The sequence below is a fragment of the Euleptes europaea genome, chromosome 9 (assembly GCF_029931775.1).
Source record: "Euleptes europaea isolate rEulEur1 chromosome 9, rEulEur1.hap1, whole genome shotgun sequence".
In the NCBI taxonomy this organism is placed as follows: Eukaryota; Metazoa; Chordata; class Lepidosauria; order Squamata; family Sphaerodactylidae; genus Euleptes; species Euleptes europaea.
In genome coordinates this window covers 31,173,978-31,192,081 of record NC_079320.1, presented here as the reverse complement: position 1 = coordinate 31,192,081, position 18,104 = coordinate 31,173,978, and the positions used below count along the sequence as shown (strand labels likewise).

The 18,104-nt window shown below is 44.6% G+C and overlaps 1 protein-coding gene across 2 annotated transcripts in view; it reads left to right on the top strand.

The window, feature by feature from the left end:
• The first annotated feature begins 663 nt into the window (after positions 1–663).
• Positions 664–18,104, top strand: part of PDE5A (phosphodiesterase 5A) — a 79,305-nt gene continuing 61,864 nt past the window's right edge. Inside the window, exon 1 of one of the 2 annotated variants that reach the window (XM_056855884.1) lies at positions 664–742. Coding sequence is in view for 1 of the 2 variants with exons in the window: in XM_056855883.1 (XP_056711861.1) it covers positions 3,567–3,592 (26 nt within the window). In the remaining variant the exon portion in view is untranslated. Of the gene's footprint in view, positions 743–3,530; positions 3,593–18,104 lie in introns of those variants that run through there. The other variant, XM_056855883.1, reaches the window with a different exon arrangement.

Below are 18,104 nucleotides of genomic sequence, written 5' to 3'. Positions count from 1 at the left end.
TGACTTCCCCTCTCTCCTCCGCTCTCTCTTTGATAACTTTATATTCCCTTTGCATTTAAATCCTAATTCACGACAATACTCCTTATAGCAATCTAATTACAATTCGAAATCAATACCCTTAACAACAACGCGCGGCCAATCCAAGGCCAAACCTGCCGGGCATAAACGAAAGGAGACCGGCCGCGGGGGGAGGCGAGGCGGCCCCAAAGGAGGGTCGGGGCGCGGCTGGCCTCGCAGCGCCGCGTGGACTCTTGGCGGGCGGCGGCGGCGGGGCGAGCGAGAGGGGGAGCCGGGTGGCCCGCCGGGGGGCTGCATCCCAGCCGGGGAGGCTTACCGAGGAGGAGGAGGAGGCGTGGAGCTGGCGCTTGGCCAGCCGCTCCGGGCGGACCCCCCGCAGAAGAAGCAGAGCGGCGGGGGGGAGCTGGTCCGGCGCCAGGAGGCAGCCTCGGCGGCCCCGGGCCGAGGTCCCTCCCGCCCAGGCTTCGAGGAGGGCGCGGGGTCAGGAGGTGAAAGCAGCAACCAACAGCCCCGAGGGGAGGGGAGGGGAGGGGCGGCGGCGGCCAGGCGGGGAGGCGCTGCTGCTGCCGCCGCCGGTGTCACTGGGGGCGAGCAGACAGCGGCGGGGAGAGCCGGCCATGGAAGGCGGCGGCCGCCCCCAGCAGTCGCGGGAGGAGGCGGTGGAAGCGTGGCTGGACGACCACGGGGACTTCGCCCGCTCGTACTTTGTGAAGAAAGCGACCAGGTCAGAGCAGCGGGGAGGGGCGGAGTGGGGAGGTATTTCCCCCCTTTCCCCTGCAGTGGGGTGGTGCATTTCCCCCCTTTTCCCTGAAAAGGGGGGGGGGGCAGGGCCGGTGCTCCCGTTAGGCGAACTCGGCGGTCGCCTAGGGCGCAGACCTCAGAGGGGTGCAGAACTGGCCCGAGGGGCACAGTTTGAAACAGACTGGGGGGGAAAAACGCAACTGGCAATTTATATATATTTTTACTTTAAGATAAGTACCACAACGGAATATAATTAATTATAACACCTTATTAAAAGTTTTGCGCTTTTTTTTTTCCCCTACCAGACATCTGTTTTTAAATCTTGGTTAGCAAGGGGGGGGGCGGGGGTGCACAAGCAGTTAGCCTTGCCTCGGGCGCAAAGAGGACCGGCCCCGGCCCTGGGAGGGGCACGACCCAAAGGGAAACGCCCGCCTGGCTTTCGCCCCCTGCGAGATGGAAAGCAGCGAACAAACGGCGGCTCAGTGTGGCTGCCCCCACCTCGCGGGCCAACCCCTCTGGGGCTTCTCTGCGGTGCGAAGCGCGCGGTCGGGCTGGCAGCCTTTGCCGCGCCGTTGGCGGCCGGGGCTGAGCCGCGACCTTGCTCTGCAGCGCCTGGGGAGAGGAGAGGGCATTGCCCGGGAATGCATCCCAAGGGGATCGGTTCCCACTTGGAAGCGGGGCAGCTCAACTCGCACGCGCCCGAGAGAACTTTACAGCTTGCGTTTATGGCGCTTGTTAATACCCTCCTGATTAAAAAAAAAGAAAGGAAAAAAAAGCCGGATCCAATTTAACGCGCATCCGCCTTGCGTTATTCGGGCCATTTATGCATGGGACGCTTCGCCTTGAGATTTGCCGCTCTCTAGATGCACACTTCCCCCATCCAACTTCTCAGGTCGTTTATCCGTGGGAGGTTTTGCCTTGGATTGGCTGCTCTCTAGACGCACTCCCCCCCCCCAATCCGGATCCCCAGAACTAAAAAATAAGCCCCCGTGCAAAGTTTTGAGGATTCGGATGGGGAAAATGTGCATCTAGAGAGCGGCAAATCCAGGACAAAACCTCCCACGCATAAATGGGCTCAGAGTTTTGAGAATTAGGATGGGGGGGGGATGTGCATCTAGAGAGTGGCAAATCCAAGGCAAAACGTCCCATGCATAAATGGCCCTTTCTGAGGATTGTGCGCCGGATTTCTTGGATGTGATGGGACTTGTTGCATCTGCCTGTCATCAAAACTTGGTGAGGTTTTTAGTTAGGGTTGCCAGATTCGGATTTAGAAACTTCTAGAGATTTGGGGATGAAGTCTGAGGAGGACAGGGACCTCAGTGGGGCACAATGCCACGGAGTCCACCCTCCAAAGCATCAATTTTCTCCAGGGGAACTAATCTCTGTAGTCTGGAGATGAGCTGTAATTCCAGGGAGTCCTCAGGTCCCACCTGCAGGCTGGCATCCCTATTTTTAGTGAACGCGGATAGGGCTTTTGCGTAATTATTTGAGAGCAGGGCCTGGGCGTAAATGGCTGTAAATCCAATCCAAGCTGGCTTGGAAGTGAGTCCTGTTGAATTTGCCAGTAACTAGGCATAAAACCAGGGGGCACATCTGCTTTTTGCAAGGATTCCTTCAGATCACTGAAATAAGCACAAGTAGTCCTTTCTTGCTTCTTACCCATACTCCCATACATAATATATTCTTTCTGGGACATCCCAGTTCTATGGAAAATCCCTACGTTTCTTGCCCTTTCACTGCTCCAAAGTGAACGGGGAGTTCACTGACCACAAACTGCCATGAGGAGTGGGGACCTGATTCTAATGCTGTGGGAGAACACACAAGAAATTTCCGGGGTAGAAAAAGTTGCAGGGCGATGTGAATACACGAAGCTGCCTTACACTGAATCAGACCCTTGGTCCATCCAAGTCAGTATTGTCAACTCAGACTGGCAACGGTTCTCCAGGGTCCCAGGCAGAGGTCTTTCACATCACCTACCTGCCTAGTCCCTTTAACTGGAGATGCTGGGGATTGAACCTGGGACCTTCTGCACGCCAAACAGATGCTCTACCACTGAGCCACGGCCTCTCCTGTGGAGCTTTCTGGGATCTGAATGCAGAGGGGGGGAGTTGGGGTTGGACTAGATTACCTCCAGGTAACCCACCTCCACAGTTCCGTGACTCAAGAATACAGCAAGGATTAGCGAGTGGAGGTTTGCCACTGCAAGGTTGCCTTGTGGACGCGGTAGAGGCAGAAAACTGGGGAAGGAGCGGCCAAGGTGTTGCTGTGGATGGTTTAGGGGCAGTGGCGGACTGGCCATTGTGTTAGCTTGCCCGATGGCAAGTGATGAAGTGGGGCCCCTTAAACATTAGGCAATACGTGTAAAAATAAAAAATTAACACAACTTAAATGGTAGCCTTATAGTTGTGGGTGGGCCCCCTTTGTCTTTTGGCAACCACTATTTTTAGACCCACTGCCCGGGGGCGATGGCGCTTCTCCCCGGTTTGGCCACATATCTGCGGAGGGGGGCTCGTGGGAGGGCGATCCGGCCGCGGGGCGAGCCGTCGGCAGCTGGCCCGTGACGCCGCGCGTCCGGAAAGCCGCTTCTCTGACGAGGCACCCCGCCCGGCCGGCGCCGTCCTCCGCCAGGAGGCAGCACTGAGCCACACGGGACTGGAAGCCGGGGCGGCCAGGGCAAGAAGTTTTTCCCGGGGATTTATCATCCGAGGGTGGGGTCTTGCGGGGGGGGGGAGAGGAAAAAGTGGTCCGCGAAGGGTCAATGCCGGGATCAAAGCGGCGCGGCTGGACTGCCTCCCCGCTGGTTGGACATGCTGCCTTTCGGAGACAAAACGAGGTACTGTTCTCCTCCTGCTTTCGCGTCGGGGACCCGCGGGACGGCCGCTCCTTTTTGGAGCGGGGTCGGGTTTCCATTTGGGACGGCAGCCCCGGGGCTTGCCGGAGCGTCTCCCCGGATCGCCTCTTCCGCGCGCTCTCCGGGGCTCGGCCATCTGCTCTGGGGGGTTACTTCTCGGGAGTGCTGGGCTTTGAATGAGCCGGGCGCGGTAAGACGAGAGGTGCCCTATTAATGATTGACTCGCAGGTTGCGCGGGTCACCGCCTTCCCCGGGGCCATCTGGGGCTGGCCAGCGCCCTTCCCGCCTCCGCCGGCTGTTCCCTTCTCACCGGGGCTGGGGCTGGGGCTGCTGGGCTGGCCAGGGACAACTTGAAGGAAACCTGGAAGGCCTGCAGCGCTGCCCTGCAGCCAGCCTCCTTCGAGCCTGTTAAGTAAGTGCACGGCAGTTAGAATCCCAGAATGGGCGCTTTCACACCGCCCCAAGAACGCCCTTTCAATCCACTTTCAGTGCACTTTGAAGGTGGGTTTTACTGTGCGAACTGGCAAAACCCCCTTGCAAACGAACGTTAAGGTGCACTGAAAGTGGATCGCAAGTGGATTGTTTGGGCTGTGTGAAAGGGTTAGAAGGGACCACCAGAGCCATCTAGTCCTACCCCCTGCACAATGCAGGAGATTCACGACTGCTTCCTCTCCTCACACCCAGTGACCCCCAACTCCATGCCCAAAAGATGACCCCAAAATCCCTCAGGATCTCCGGCCAAACTGGCCTGGAGGAAAATTGCTTCCCGCCCCCAAAGTGGCAATCAGCATTTCCCTGGGCGTGTAAGAGAGGACCTTGTATTCTGTGTTATATATTATGCTTGTATTCTGTAACAGAAAACGATGGGAAATTTTCATTGTGCCATATTGCCTAGGTGGTGAAGCAGATGTGCTTCCTATTCCTGTTATCTAAAGCCCATCCTCTGAAGTTTGGGAGTTATACCAAGGTAGAGATTTGATTATAAATCAAATTTTAAAATGCAGCCTAATTTATGCAGCAGAAGAACTACTGGCTTCAGTGGAAACTTATTTCCCTGTAATGGGGGCCTGGGCCGCCTGGCCTCCTGCCAGGGATGGAAAAGACACGCAATCTATCTTGAACAACTCCGATGCTTTTTTAAAAAAGAACTTTGGGTCAAAGCAACTGACGTGCGAAAACAAAGCTCTGCTGTTGGGATCTTAATAGCTGTGAGGCTCGGGATGAGGGTTTCACAATCTTTGTGTATATTTTGTACAGTTGTAGTTATAACACATCTGTAGAATTACAGCATAATACCTCGACAGAATACTGGTAGCAAAGTCTATATGTTTTATATATACCCTACCAGAAAATATTTTTGTTAGTCTTTAAGGTGCTACTGGACTCTTGCCCTTTTTGACTATATGTTTTATATGTTTCATGTGTAATTACTAGATGATATTAAGACGAACGTTGGTAGTCATCAAAATTCAGGAGCGATCTATCAGTCCAATAAGGAATGCACCCAAAGGTACCATGAGTATGTAATATGTGGTGAATATACACCATGTTGTTCATGTGTGTCTTATGTACTAGGCAGTGTGTGCATAATAATTGGGTCAGTGAGCTCTAAACTGTATATTAAGGAAAGTTTAGTTATTTGAACCCGGGGGGCAGTTTTAATTGGCAAGAATAATTTTTAATGAATGAGGCTGAGAGTTAAGGGTGCACATCTTTTTTTTTTTTTAGTCTGCCTTGATTTGTGTATATTACTATAACGGAATGTTAAAGATTACTTTTCCTCCTAACAACAGGGCAGCTTCTGTTGAAGTGCGAACTATCTTTCTTCAGTACCTCTTATATTAAGGCTCTGGCAATCTGATGTAAATTAAATTAATTAGCTACTTAATTGATTCGTCGTCTGACACTTCAATCAGCAAAGTATTACGCATTATTTACTCTTTCACCACCCAAATGCATAATAATCTCTTTTGACAGACAGGGCTGCGCTACTTGAACTAGTTTCAAGAAATAGCAGTTTATCTGGAAAACATTCCTCCCTTACATTCTGATCCCGTGCATGTTTATGCAAAACGCTTTCCGTGGAACTTGTTCGTAGGACTGCAGTCACAGAAACGGAACGTAGTGCAGAATAAATACAGAAAGGCTTTAGTGTTAATAGTTGGCAACACACAGTTGGTTATCATATATCCCACAGAAATTCCCAAGATTTGTAATGGGGTGAGATTTTGACAAAGTGCTATATCATATTCCTGACATAACTGATGTTTCCTGCTGGTAATTTTAAAGCTTGTTTGGAAACAGCCTTGTAATGCCATAGAACATTATTTTTTTTAGTACTTTTATATATCTGCTCGTAAATTAAAAGAGATATGTAATCTAAAGCTGTAACAGTCAGCACATTCATACTGAACTCTGTAGTCCTAGAGATTCTAGTTTGAGAGTTTGAGTCAACACATGTCATTTTGCATAGGATCAGAGCATAAGAACATAAGAACATAAGAAAGGCCCTGCTGGATCAGACCAAGGCCCATCAAGTCCAGCAGTCTGTTCACACAGTGGCCAACCAGGTGTCTCTAGGAAGCCCCCAAACAAGATGACTGCAGCAGCACCATCCTGCCTGTGTTCCACCGCACCCAAAATAATAGGCATGCTCCTCTGATACTAGAGAGAATAGGTATGCAGCATGACTAGTATCCATTCTAACTAACACCCATGAATACCCCTCTCCTCCATGAATATGTCCACTCCCCTCTTAAAGCCCTCCAATATGCAAATCTGAAGTTTTAAAGTTAGACATCAGTATGCAATAGCAGTGATTAGATATAATTATTTTGGAAAGTAAGATTGTGAAAGCTGGAATTGTAAAGAGATTAAATATTATGTTAAGAAATCATAGTCTATAACAGAAAAGCTAATCACTATATCGATTAATAGGATTTTAGAAATATTAAACATTAATGTATAACAAGTAAGGTGATTGATGATGGTAACAATTATAAATACTAATCCTGGAAAGAGCACAAGCGATATGTGAATGGGAATAAATGTAGTTTATGTTGTGTATGTTGTGTACTAACAATACAATTCTGAGTACATCAGGAAATAATCCTAAGCAGGTCTACTCAGAAGCAAGTCTCATGTTATTCAGTGGTGCTTGCTCCCAGAAAAGTGTTGTTAGGATTCACTGTAAGATATACCCATAGTGCAACCCTAAGCAGAGCTACACCCATCTGAGCCCACTTAAATGTGTAAGCCTGCTTAGAACTGTGTGTGTGTGTAAAGTGCCGTCAAGTTGCAGCCAATTTAAGGCGACCCCTTTCGGGGTTTTCATGGCAAGAGACTAACAGAGGTGGTTTGCCAGTGCCTTCCTCTGCACAGCAACCCTGGTATTCCTTGGTGGTCTCTCATCCAAATACTCACCAGGGCTGACCCTGCTTGGCTTCTGAGATCTGACGAGATCAGGCTAGCCTGGACTGCACTACTGAAAATTTTCCAAGAATGCTCAGCAACTTGCATAATCAGGCAGCATTGATTTCTGAGTTCCATGTTGATTAGCTGCACTGACGGCTTCCGTGAATCATTCTGCCCCACATTCTGCTGGCAGCATACGTATAAAAGTCAAATGATGAGGCTTGGTTCAGTTGTCTCCCGTGGATGAGTTGCTAGGAAGGTTAATTTTGTAACACTCCAGCCCAGCGTGGTAAGGGCTTCATTATGTTGGTCTGTTTACTTATGCAAATAGTTCCTTATACTGCAAATATACATAAGGGCTTGCAGGTGCGGAGCACTAAGCTAAGCAGGTCTAGTATGGGAATGGAAAGTCAAGTGGGTGACTTCTGCAATGCTTTCCTTGACATTCAGAGCTCATAGCGGATCATTTCCTGACCCTTGTACTCAGCTATAGAGAGCTTCACTGGTTTCCTGTTAATTCACATTGCATACCAAAGGGCTAGCACAGGCTTAAAGTGTCTGAAAAGAGCATTCATCCTGGTTATTATTTTATATTTACAGTAATATTTTGGTACCTGCCATCTGCACAGGCTGCAAATTCAGAATAACTTTTATCTGGATTGGAATCCCCCCCATCATGCAACAGCATGCGCTGAAATCTCTTAAATGAAGAAATAAATATGGGGAGGATTCATCCTTTGAATCACACTGTTGATGGGTTAAAAAAAGTCCTTGCTAAGAGTGTCTGAGAATACACCCCATAATAATCGGTACTTATACAGAAAAGTTGGCACAATGTATATGTCTACATGATGGCTTGAAATGATTTAGTTGAACTGTCATGAAGCCAGGTTCTATATAAGTTTACCTGGAAGCATTCAGCGGGGGTTTCTCTTGAGTAAATATAAAAAGGATGGCACCCTTAATTTACAACATTAAGTATTTTTATGCCAGGGTCTTTAAATTACAGATTCATTATTGCAGAAAACGTCTTAATTTCTGAACCGAGATGTTGTATTGTCGCTTTTCTTTCATGTTGTCACATAATTTTATGTTCCAATGCATTTGATTTGTTTCTCTGAAAGGAGAACTGCATTTTATTTATGATGGAGCTGTACTGAAGTTCAGACTATAGAAACATTCTCAATGTGATTCTCCCAGGCTTTAGATATGTGTACAAATTGTTGTGTCACTGCAGCATAGAATCATAGAGGTGGAAGGGACCACCAGGGTCATCTAGTTCAACCCCCTGCCCAATGCAGGAATTTCACAACTACTTCCCCCACACACACCCAGTGACCCCTACTCCATGCCCAGAAGATGGGCAAAATGCCCTCCCTCTCATAAACTGCCTCTCATGAACTGCCTAAGGTCATAGAATCAGCATGGTGACGGCCATCTAGTCTCTGCTTAAAAACCTCCAGGGAAGGAGCACTTACCACCTCCCAAGGAAGCCAGTTCCACTGAGGAACCGCTCTGACTGTTAGAAAGTTCCTCCTAATGTCTAGATGGAAACTCTTTTGATTTAATTTCAACCCGCTGGTTCTGGCCCGACCTTCTGGGGCAACAGAAAACCACTCGGCACCCTCCTCTATGCTGAACTATACTGAAGAAACGTTTGGAAGAACGGGTGGGGCAGATTGTGTCATCCGTTGTTTCTTTTTCTTTGACAATCAGCTGATTAGCGGAATTCTTGACTTTATCCATGCACATAAAGCCTGGGCAGGGCCATACTTAATGCTTTAAAAATACCCTCTGAGGTTCTGGAAAAGGACATTGCGTAACAAAATTCTTAGGAGTGTTTAAATGTTGTTTGAATCCTACTTTTTTATAAGTGATAAAGGTACTTTTGAAAGTTACAGCGTGCATACATTTTTCTTTAGTCATCAGAGCTATTTTTTTTAACGGTTTCACATTTCAACTGAGTGCACAATATGGAAATGGCCTGTATATCTTGGGGCAGGGGGAACAGTCTGTTGAGGAAGTCCTACTACAGATTCCTGATTTAAATATGCCAATACATATTGCTTTTGTCAATTCATTGTAATGAACTTTTGGGTGAATTATGCCCCTTGTCAGTCATTGTGAAACAGGATGTAATAGTGGCTGGACCCTCTTTAGCCTTGTTCAATGTGGATCTTTGGTCGGTGACTTGCTCCACTTCTACCCCTATTATGCAAATAGGAATACTTGGTCAGATGAGGGCAAGCCAAATGATTCTGTACTGAAAACCTGTTTGATGAAGAGTTCGTTCAACAGTTAAGTATTTCTCACCTTAGCTCCTAAAATAGATGCTCAGCACTGTGTGGGAGTATAGAGATGCCGTGAATATCAGCGGACATCCCTTTGCTGTAGTGAAAGCACGGCATCAAGGGATATCACTGATATTCACTGCTTAAGTGAACAAATGGACTTTAGTGGACAGGTGACTCAGAAATGCTGGGAATAGTTTTTCTGCCTTCATCCAGGATTGGTATTCACTTATGATGAGATCTAGGTACAGTCTGAACTTTTTTTGATGAGAAAGTAAGTACATACTTACCCTCTACTGAAGATTATTCTGACAGGGTCGGTAGTAGAGTTTCCATCCTCCAGCTAGGGGTCGGGGATCTCCCAGCATTACAACTGATCTCTAGATTACAGAGATCACTTCCCCTGTAGAAAAAGACTGCTTTGGAGGTTGGACTCTATGGCATTATACCCCACTTGCCCTCCCCAGGCTCCACCCCCCAATCTCGAGGAATTTCACAATCTGGCATTGGCAGCCCTAGTATGTAGCAGAAGGCAGGTATCCCCCTCTGTTTAAGAATTTTCTAGATTGTATTGATTCCTTGTCCCATTATAAGTGACATGCCATATTCACAGATATATGATTTGGAGCTACTCAGAAATATCTAGACATTTCATTTCTTCCTGATCAGAAGAAACAAGAAAATGTCAACAAAAAATGAAGTGTGTGTGTGTGTTAAGTGCCATCAAGTCGCTTCCGACTCATGGCGACCCTATGAATGAAAGTCCTCCAAAATGTCCTATCTTTGACAGCCTTGCTCAGATCTTGCAAATTGAAGGCTGTGGCTTAATTGAGTCAATCCATCTCTTGTTGGGTCTTCCTCTTTTCCTGCTGCCCTCAACTTTTCCTAGCATGACTGTGTTCTCCAGTTACTCTTGTCGTCTCATGACGTGACCAAAATACGACAGCCTCAGTTTAGTCATTTTAGCTTCTAGGGTCAGTTCAGGCTTGATTTGATCTATAACCCACTGATTTGTTTTTTTGGCAGTCCACGGAATCTGTAACACTCTCCTCCAACACCACATTTCAAAGGTTTAAAGGAGTAGTATTACAAGCATGAGATTTGAAAGTATGGCATACACTGCCATAAGATATTCCATGAGGGCTGTGATATGGGAAACAACAGGTAACATTTAAAGTTTGTTTTAGGTTTGAGCCCTTTAACACATTGTTGTAATGTTTTCAAGCTTTTCTCTTTAAACATGAGGACTAGCAGCTTAATAATTCAGGATCATAGGATTCCCTACAGCAGGGATCAGCAGCCTTTTATAATAAAAGAGCAAAACTGCATCAACATTCAGAGCAAGAGATCAACAGAGACTGTATGCATTTGCATAACTGAAAATACACAACTTAACATTTCCGATAACTGACATGTTGATTAATAAGCCATAATGTTTCTGAAGCCCAAGTCTGTTATTAGGAAGTGGCACACATGAGGTCACACAATAGGTAATAAATATACACAGGAACACCCTGCGTGATTGCTTTAGTGTGTGTGTAAAGTGCCGTCACAGCTGATTTATGGCAACCCCGTAGGGTTTTCAAGGCAAGAGACTACAGAGGTGGTTTGCCATTGCCTTCCTTTGCATAGCAACCCTGGTATTCCTTGGTGGTCTCCCATCCAAGTACTAACCAGAACTGACCCTGCTTTGCTTCTGAGATCTAATGAGATCAGGCACTAGCATAAATCTGTGCATGGTTCATGCTTGGATTAATGGCAGCTGTTCACCTCTAGCATTTCTCTTTCTGTGAAGTATCTCAAAGAAGCGCTTTAGTCCCATGAAAACCTTTGCATGCCATTCCCTTCATTTACTGGTTATTCTAGCCTGCCATCTGCCCCTCCAATGTACCTTCAATTAAAGATATAATTTTCTTTTTAAAAGAGCCAAACTTGGTTCCATATTGAGCCACATTTGGCTCTGGAGCTGTACGTTGCAGGCCTCTTCCCTAAAGTCTCACAGGCCTTTCCTAGCTGTTATCTGCAGGCCTTCTTTTGCCATCTCCTGTTTTTGTTGAGTCAGCATGGTGTAGTGTTAAGGTGCCAGACTAGGGTCTGGGAAACTCAGGTTCAAATCCCCACTCTGCCATGGAAACTTGCTGGGGGACCTTGGGCCAGTCACACACTCTGAGCCTCGACCCTGGCAAGTATTTGGATAGGAGACCAATAGGCAATGGCAATCTACCCCTGAATGTCTCATGCCTTGAAAACCCTATGGCGTCTCCAGAAGTCAGCTGTGACTTGATGGCAAATCTCTCTCTTTCTCTCTTTCTCTCTTTCTCTCTTCTCTCTCTCTCTCTCTCTCTCTCTCTCTCTCTCTCTCTCTCTCTCTCTCTATCTATCTATCTATCTATCTATCTATCTATCTATCTATCTATCTATCTATCTATCTACAATGGAAAATGCAATTTTAAGTTTTCAGAAAAAAGAAAAACCAAGTGAAATGAGAGAAATTCCCTACACAGAAGTGACTTATTTTAAAGGAATTGAATGAATCTTGTGTATTCATAGGTGACAAATACCGGTTTTGTGTCTGTTTTGCTATATATCTTTGCCTAACAGATACATGTAATTGACAATGCCTTCCTGTTGTGCGTGCATGTGCATTTGTTGTGTGTGATAACTGCACATGCGATTCTTACACTGAATAGCTTTCCATATGGAAAATTTAACTTTGTGTCAAGCAGCCTTTAAAATTCTTTGACAGTGGGCTATATGTTAACTTACTACATCTGTATCATTTCCTAGCACCTAGAAGCTAAAAGATGAGTCGGGTTAGTGTTTACAACAACTCTATAAAATAGGTTAGGCTACCCAAGGTAAGCTGCACCTCAACAGAGATTTGAATCTTAAGCTCAGTCCCTTGCAATTTATGCATGTACATAAAATAAGAAAGAAGGTGTTTTTTTTTCATAGAAGTGATCATTTCCTTGAAATATGTAAGAGGCGTTAAAATAATGTTTTATTTTTCTTGCTTATTTTCCCCAAGCATTAATCAGTCTGAGCACTGGATTTCATGACCCTACTATGACAGCAGAACTGCTCTGTGTGTAATACAACAACGTGCCTCTTCCAGTTGTAAACACTGGATCTGGAAGACATACATGTGATAAGTGATGCATATTTTTGATTATCAGAAGATGTAAAACCAGGGCTAAACAGCTTTCTTGTAGTTTGTAAGGCTGGTGTGATAGACAGCTGCATTCCAAAGAGTTGTCCTGGTCAAAAAAAACCCGTGATGGACAGGGAGCTCAAATAGTATTCTGAAAATGGCAGATAGACAGGGCTTGGAAACTGCTGTGGGAGCTGTAAGCAGTCTGGCGGAAGTTTGTCCTCAGGAGTGAAAAGGAACACATTTTGGTTTTTTGGATCACAGGATCCATAACCAGTTATATAAGAAAAATAGCTCTAAGGTTTATAGAGTGATTCCTAAGAGTTTAATGGCAAATATCTCTGGTGAATAGAGTGATCCTAGGCCAGTTTGAGAGAGAGAAACTGGGGGAGTATGTTCATGTTTCCTAACTCCTACAAGTAAAGAACCGCTGTGTAAAAGAAAGAAACTTACGTTTAAGAAAGTGTAAAAGTAGCTTAAGTTTAAGAAACAAACCAGGGACGGCAAAGAGAAAAACCCTCTGAGTAGAAAATAAAGATTTAAACACTTGTATGTGAACCACCTTGAAATATTTGGAAGTACAGTATATCACTTGAACTTAACCATCTCAAACTTCTCAGTTTTGTTATTCTGTGACCATCTTCATTTCCTGTTATGAAGAATGGCTAACCTGACTTTTAAATCTTATAAAAAGAGACAAATAAAACTATTTTAAAGTTGTGTTTTAAAAGCCTCTAGAGTGCCAAATATTTCTGACCATCTTATTATTCGAAATAAACCCTTCCGTCATAGTTGGTTGTGGTGTGATCACCCTGGTAGGTTTTACAGCAAGTTTCTGCTCTTTCTTTGGCTAATGGGAAGATGTGTTGTGATCTCTGATTAGTTATAATCAGCAGAGTCTTATTTCTGCCAAATAAGGTTAGCATCTTGGGGTGAATTCAATGCATGAAAACTACGAACTTGTTACATACAAGTTTGCTTACTTACGTCTCTGTGTTTATGTGTGTGTCTGTGTTGAACCTAGATAATAAGCCTGTAAATTCTTTTTTGTAGACTCCATTGATTATGTACAAAATCTGTCCCACAAAAGACAAAGAAACACAGCAAAGGTTCTAGGTTACTCAAGTAAGAAACTGATATAGTGGCTGTAACCTCGGAAGGGGGAAGGAGGAAAATGGAACACAGGACAGGGATAAAGAGAACTGAATCAGCTGAGGAACGAAGGCAACATATGGAGTCCTGCTCAAAGAGAGAAAAAGTATTGTCAAATAAATATGAAAGAGTCAGGGGTTATTATGTGCGATTTTTTCCCCATTAGCAACAAACCAAGTCCAGTTGTCCAGTTTGCTTTTTTATATATTTTAAGCCTGAGATCAGAAGGCAACAAAAAATAGCAGGGTAATTCTGTATATTTTCTTTACAACCTTGACCTTCATATCCCTGTGGTTTTACTGTTCCCTTTTCCATATTAACAATGAGAAATCCCTTATAGGGCTAGACTGTTCTTGTACTCTAGATAGTTGAAAGTTAAGCTGGACAAGTTAGCTTGTGAAGTAGCCAAGAATAACAAATTAGCATTAGGGTACTTTTTTGGTATTCTTGCTTTAACAAACAGTGTGCACTGTTTGCTCTATTTAAAAATAACGCTAGCAAGAGGAGAGAATTACATTGTTTGACAATGCTGTAGAAGGAAGCATTTTATCTCTAAGTAATGCTGACTGCAGCTTGGATCTGGTGAAGACTGTCTCCATGCTTGCATCCCTGTTCTTAAGGTTATTTTAAATTAAAAAGTTTTTTTGTTTACTTTTTTGAGAGTGGTTGTGGTTGCCAGACACTAATAGATTACATAGTGTGATGTTGTGATCAATGGTGGACTCTAATCTGGTAAACTGGGTTGGTTTCTCCAGTCCTACACATGAAGCCTTCTGGGGGACCTTGGGCTAGTTACAGTTCTCTCTGAACTCTCTCAGCCCCACTCACCTCACAAGGTGTCTGTTGTGAGGAGAGGAAGGGAAGATATTGTAAGTCGCTTTGAGACTCCTTAAAGGTAGAGGAAAGCGGGGTATAAAAACCCAACTCTTCATCCCTGATTCTAACACTAAGGCTAGGTCTTCACACTTGGCAAAAGGAGGTTGTAGAAGGGGTTGTGCCCGTTTTCACCGCCATCACTACATCCTCTGGCAGCAAATGTGGACATTTAAATCACTGTTTAAGTAAAGAAGTATTTCCTTTTATCTGTCTTGAATTTACTTCCTATCAACTTCATTGGATGCCCCTGACTTCTACATTTTGGGAGATGGAGAAAAAATTCTTTCTGTCCACTCAGACAGAAATAATTATGTCCGACAAAAGACAAGGAAACCCAGCAAAGGTTCTAGGTTTACCTTGTGAAAAAGAGTTTACCTTGTGCATAATTTGATAAACCTCTATCATGTCTCTCCTTAGTCATCCCTTATGTAAACTGAAAAGTTCCAGACCCTTCAGCCTTTCCTCATAGGAAGTGTCCCAGTGCCCGGATCATCTTTGTGGCCCTCTGTACTTTTTCCAGTTCTGCAATGTTCTTTTTGAGATACTGTACATAATATTTGAGCACTGTACATAATATTGCAAATGAGGCTGCATCAGAGATACATTATAATATCGGCTGTTCTATTTTCAATTTCTTTCCTAATAATCCCCAGCATAGATTTTGCCTTTTCCACTGCTGCAGCCCACTGGGTTGATATTTTCATTGAGTGGTATACTATGACCCCAAGGTCTCCTTCCTTCTTGGTCTCAGCATATACTTTAAGTTTAAGATTTTTTTAGTCCAGTGTATATCACTTTACACTCAACTACCTTGAATTTAGTTCCCTGTGAAGCCTTCGCATCTCTGTAAGAAATAGTCTTTTCAACCTGTGCTATTCTCTGCTCACAACATATTAATAATGGGGGGCTTTGAAAAACTTCCTCCCTCATAGTCTGAAGTGAGAGTGCAAGCAGCACTGTATAGCCCGATCTTGTCATATCTCGGAAGCTAAGCAGGGTCAGTACTTGGAAGAGAGATCACCAAGGAAGACTCTGCAGAGGAAGGAAGTGGTAAGCCACCGCTTGCCTTGAAAGCCCCATTGCTGGGGTCGCTATAAGTCGGCTGGGACTAAACGCCACTTTACGCACGCACACAGAGTCTTGAAGTAGTACAGTCCATTCTTGCACCTCAGCATTCTGCCGCCTTGTTACCACCAAATAGGCAATATTTGCTTGAATGGTGAAATACCAGTACTTTTTTATGGATACACAAGCAGAACAACATGTTTCCTCTGCAACTCTGCAGTTGTCAAGGTACTGCTAATATGGAGTGTGGCTAGGCTGAAAGTATGTGACTGGTCAAAAATCACCCTGTGAGCTTCCACAGCAAGACTGGGATTCAAACCTAGGTCTCCCAGACTCTGCTCTGAAGCTCTAACCACTACACCACACTGGATTTCATAGGGTGTCTGCTGTTGAAGAGTAGCAAGCAGCCAGACCTAATGGAAGTCATGGAAGTCAGGTGATATCAAGTCATTCAGAGGTTGCTGCTAGTTGCCAACTTTCAGGCGGGACCTGGAGATCGCCCAGGATTGCAGCTGAACAACAGAGATCTGTCCCCCTGGAGAAAATGGCTGCTTTGGAGATTGGACTCTGTGGCATTATACCTTGCTGAGGCCTCTTCCCTCCCCAAACCCTTCCCTCCTCAGACTTACCACAAAATCTCCAGGAATTTCCCAACCTGAAGCTGGCAACTCTAGGCCTGGCCCCAGTGAGTCCTCCCTCAAAGGACAAAATAAATCTGGAAAGGTCGCTGCCCTCTCCCTCTGACTTTTTACTTAAAGAAACCTAGCCTAGAATGCTGTGGTTGCCTAGCAACAGCCACTGAGGGAATCCATTGCTTACAGCTACAGGTCTTCCTTTTATCATTTTTGGGTTTTTAAAACCACCAATGTATGTGTGTGTGTGTGTGTGTGTGTATGTGTGTGTGTTTTTTCTGCAAACTTGGGGCCCTTTCCAAGTTTGTAGAAAGATCCGTCTTGCCTGTTCACCGCTCCAGTCATTGGATTTAAGTATCCAAAGATTTGGCCGATTTTGGTATTAGAATATAAGATGTAATTTCTGATTCATTTAATGTGCCATGTTAATACTTGTGCTTTGTTTCAGCATTGTTCCAGGTTTTGTTCTTGATTTTAATTCCTAGATTCTAATCCTATTACAGTGCTTATTGGATGTCTCGTCATATTGACTGCACTGGCTGACACTGTGTAATCACTCTTGAGTCTTAGTGAGAAAGGTGGGCTACAAATAATGCAGATAATTAAATAAATAATTTGTCTCCCACTGTTAATGGAACTTATTGACATATGCAGATATAGGATAGCAGCCCTAATCTAAAAGAGGAAGCCTTGCTGAACAAAGCAAGCTCTATCCAGGATATATTAAAAGAGGGGGAAGTTATAATATCCAGCTACCATTTCTGGTATCGTGATCATTTAGTTTAAATATATCCAGAACTTTGTTACAGCTTTCTCTTCTAGTAGGCCCAAGAAATGTGTTTAATTATGGGATGAAGAAATCTTGACCCCTTCCAGCAGTTTCTGATGGGAAGTGGTATGTACTGTGGGAGGGCTAGAGTTTCTTTGACAGGGGAATAAAGCCGCTCTTGTGAACATCTCCCCCCCCCCCGGAACACATTGATCACCAAACACAGGCACATAGGAATGAATGGACAGTCTTTAAAAGTCTGAGTATCATTTAGTATTTTTTATTTCTATCAGCCTTTCCGTTTCCATGGAAGCTTATGTCTAAAATTACACCACCATCTGTAAAGAATAAGGTTTGGACTAATTAGGCCTTGTAATGTTACTGACTTCCCAGAGCCATACTTCCGGAAGCAGAGAAATGAGAATAAAGCGGCAACAATCAGTTGCGGTTTGTTTTAAGGGTACAGCAAAGGAAAGAATTAGCTTTAATAACTGAATACCCAGTATTCAAAACCTAAGTGAAAGCATATGGGTTTTATACCCATGGCATTTCTCTCTCTCTGTTGAACTGAAATCCAGTTATTGTGATAATTTTTGTTACAAGATAGCCTCCACAAGGTATGTTTTCTTTCACATGATGATCCTTCATATATTGGATATTAAGAATTCCACTGATAATATAATATGATTCTGGGACTTGGTAAATGCCAGATCTTGGCATTTTTGAAAAAGATTGAGAAGAACAGTTATGGTAAAAATGAGAATAGATGGTCACCTGATGACATAATTACTCTTGCAAATATAAAAACCTTTTTTTATATTTCTTCTCAAACAGTAGGTAACTATATTTTTAAAAATTCTGTGTAAATTCAGATTATGTCAGAACGCCTAAACACATTGAAACAAAGGTTAATATTCACTCTGGTTCTTTGATGATATAGTGCATTTTGGACACAAATAGCTCATTCCTGAGCCTTGCAGCAGCTGGGGACGGCATGGCCGAGGCATCACCGCGCGCCTCTAAAGAGGTTTCCTGGTCATTGGAAGATGAAAAAAGGCCTTTAAAAAAATAGCAAAAGAGGAAAATAGCGCCATTGAAAACAGCGATGCTGCGCCAACAAAAAGCTGATGCAGCACTGCTGTTT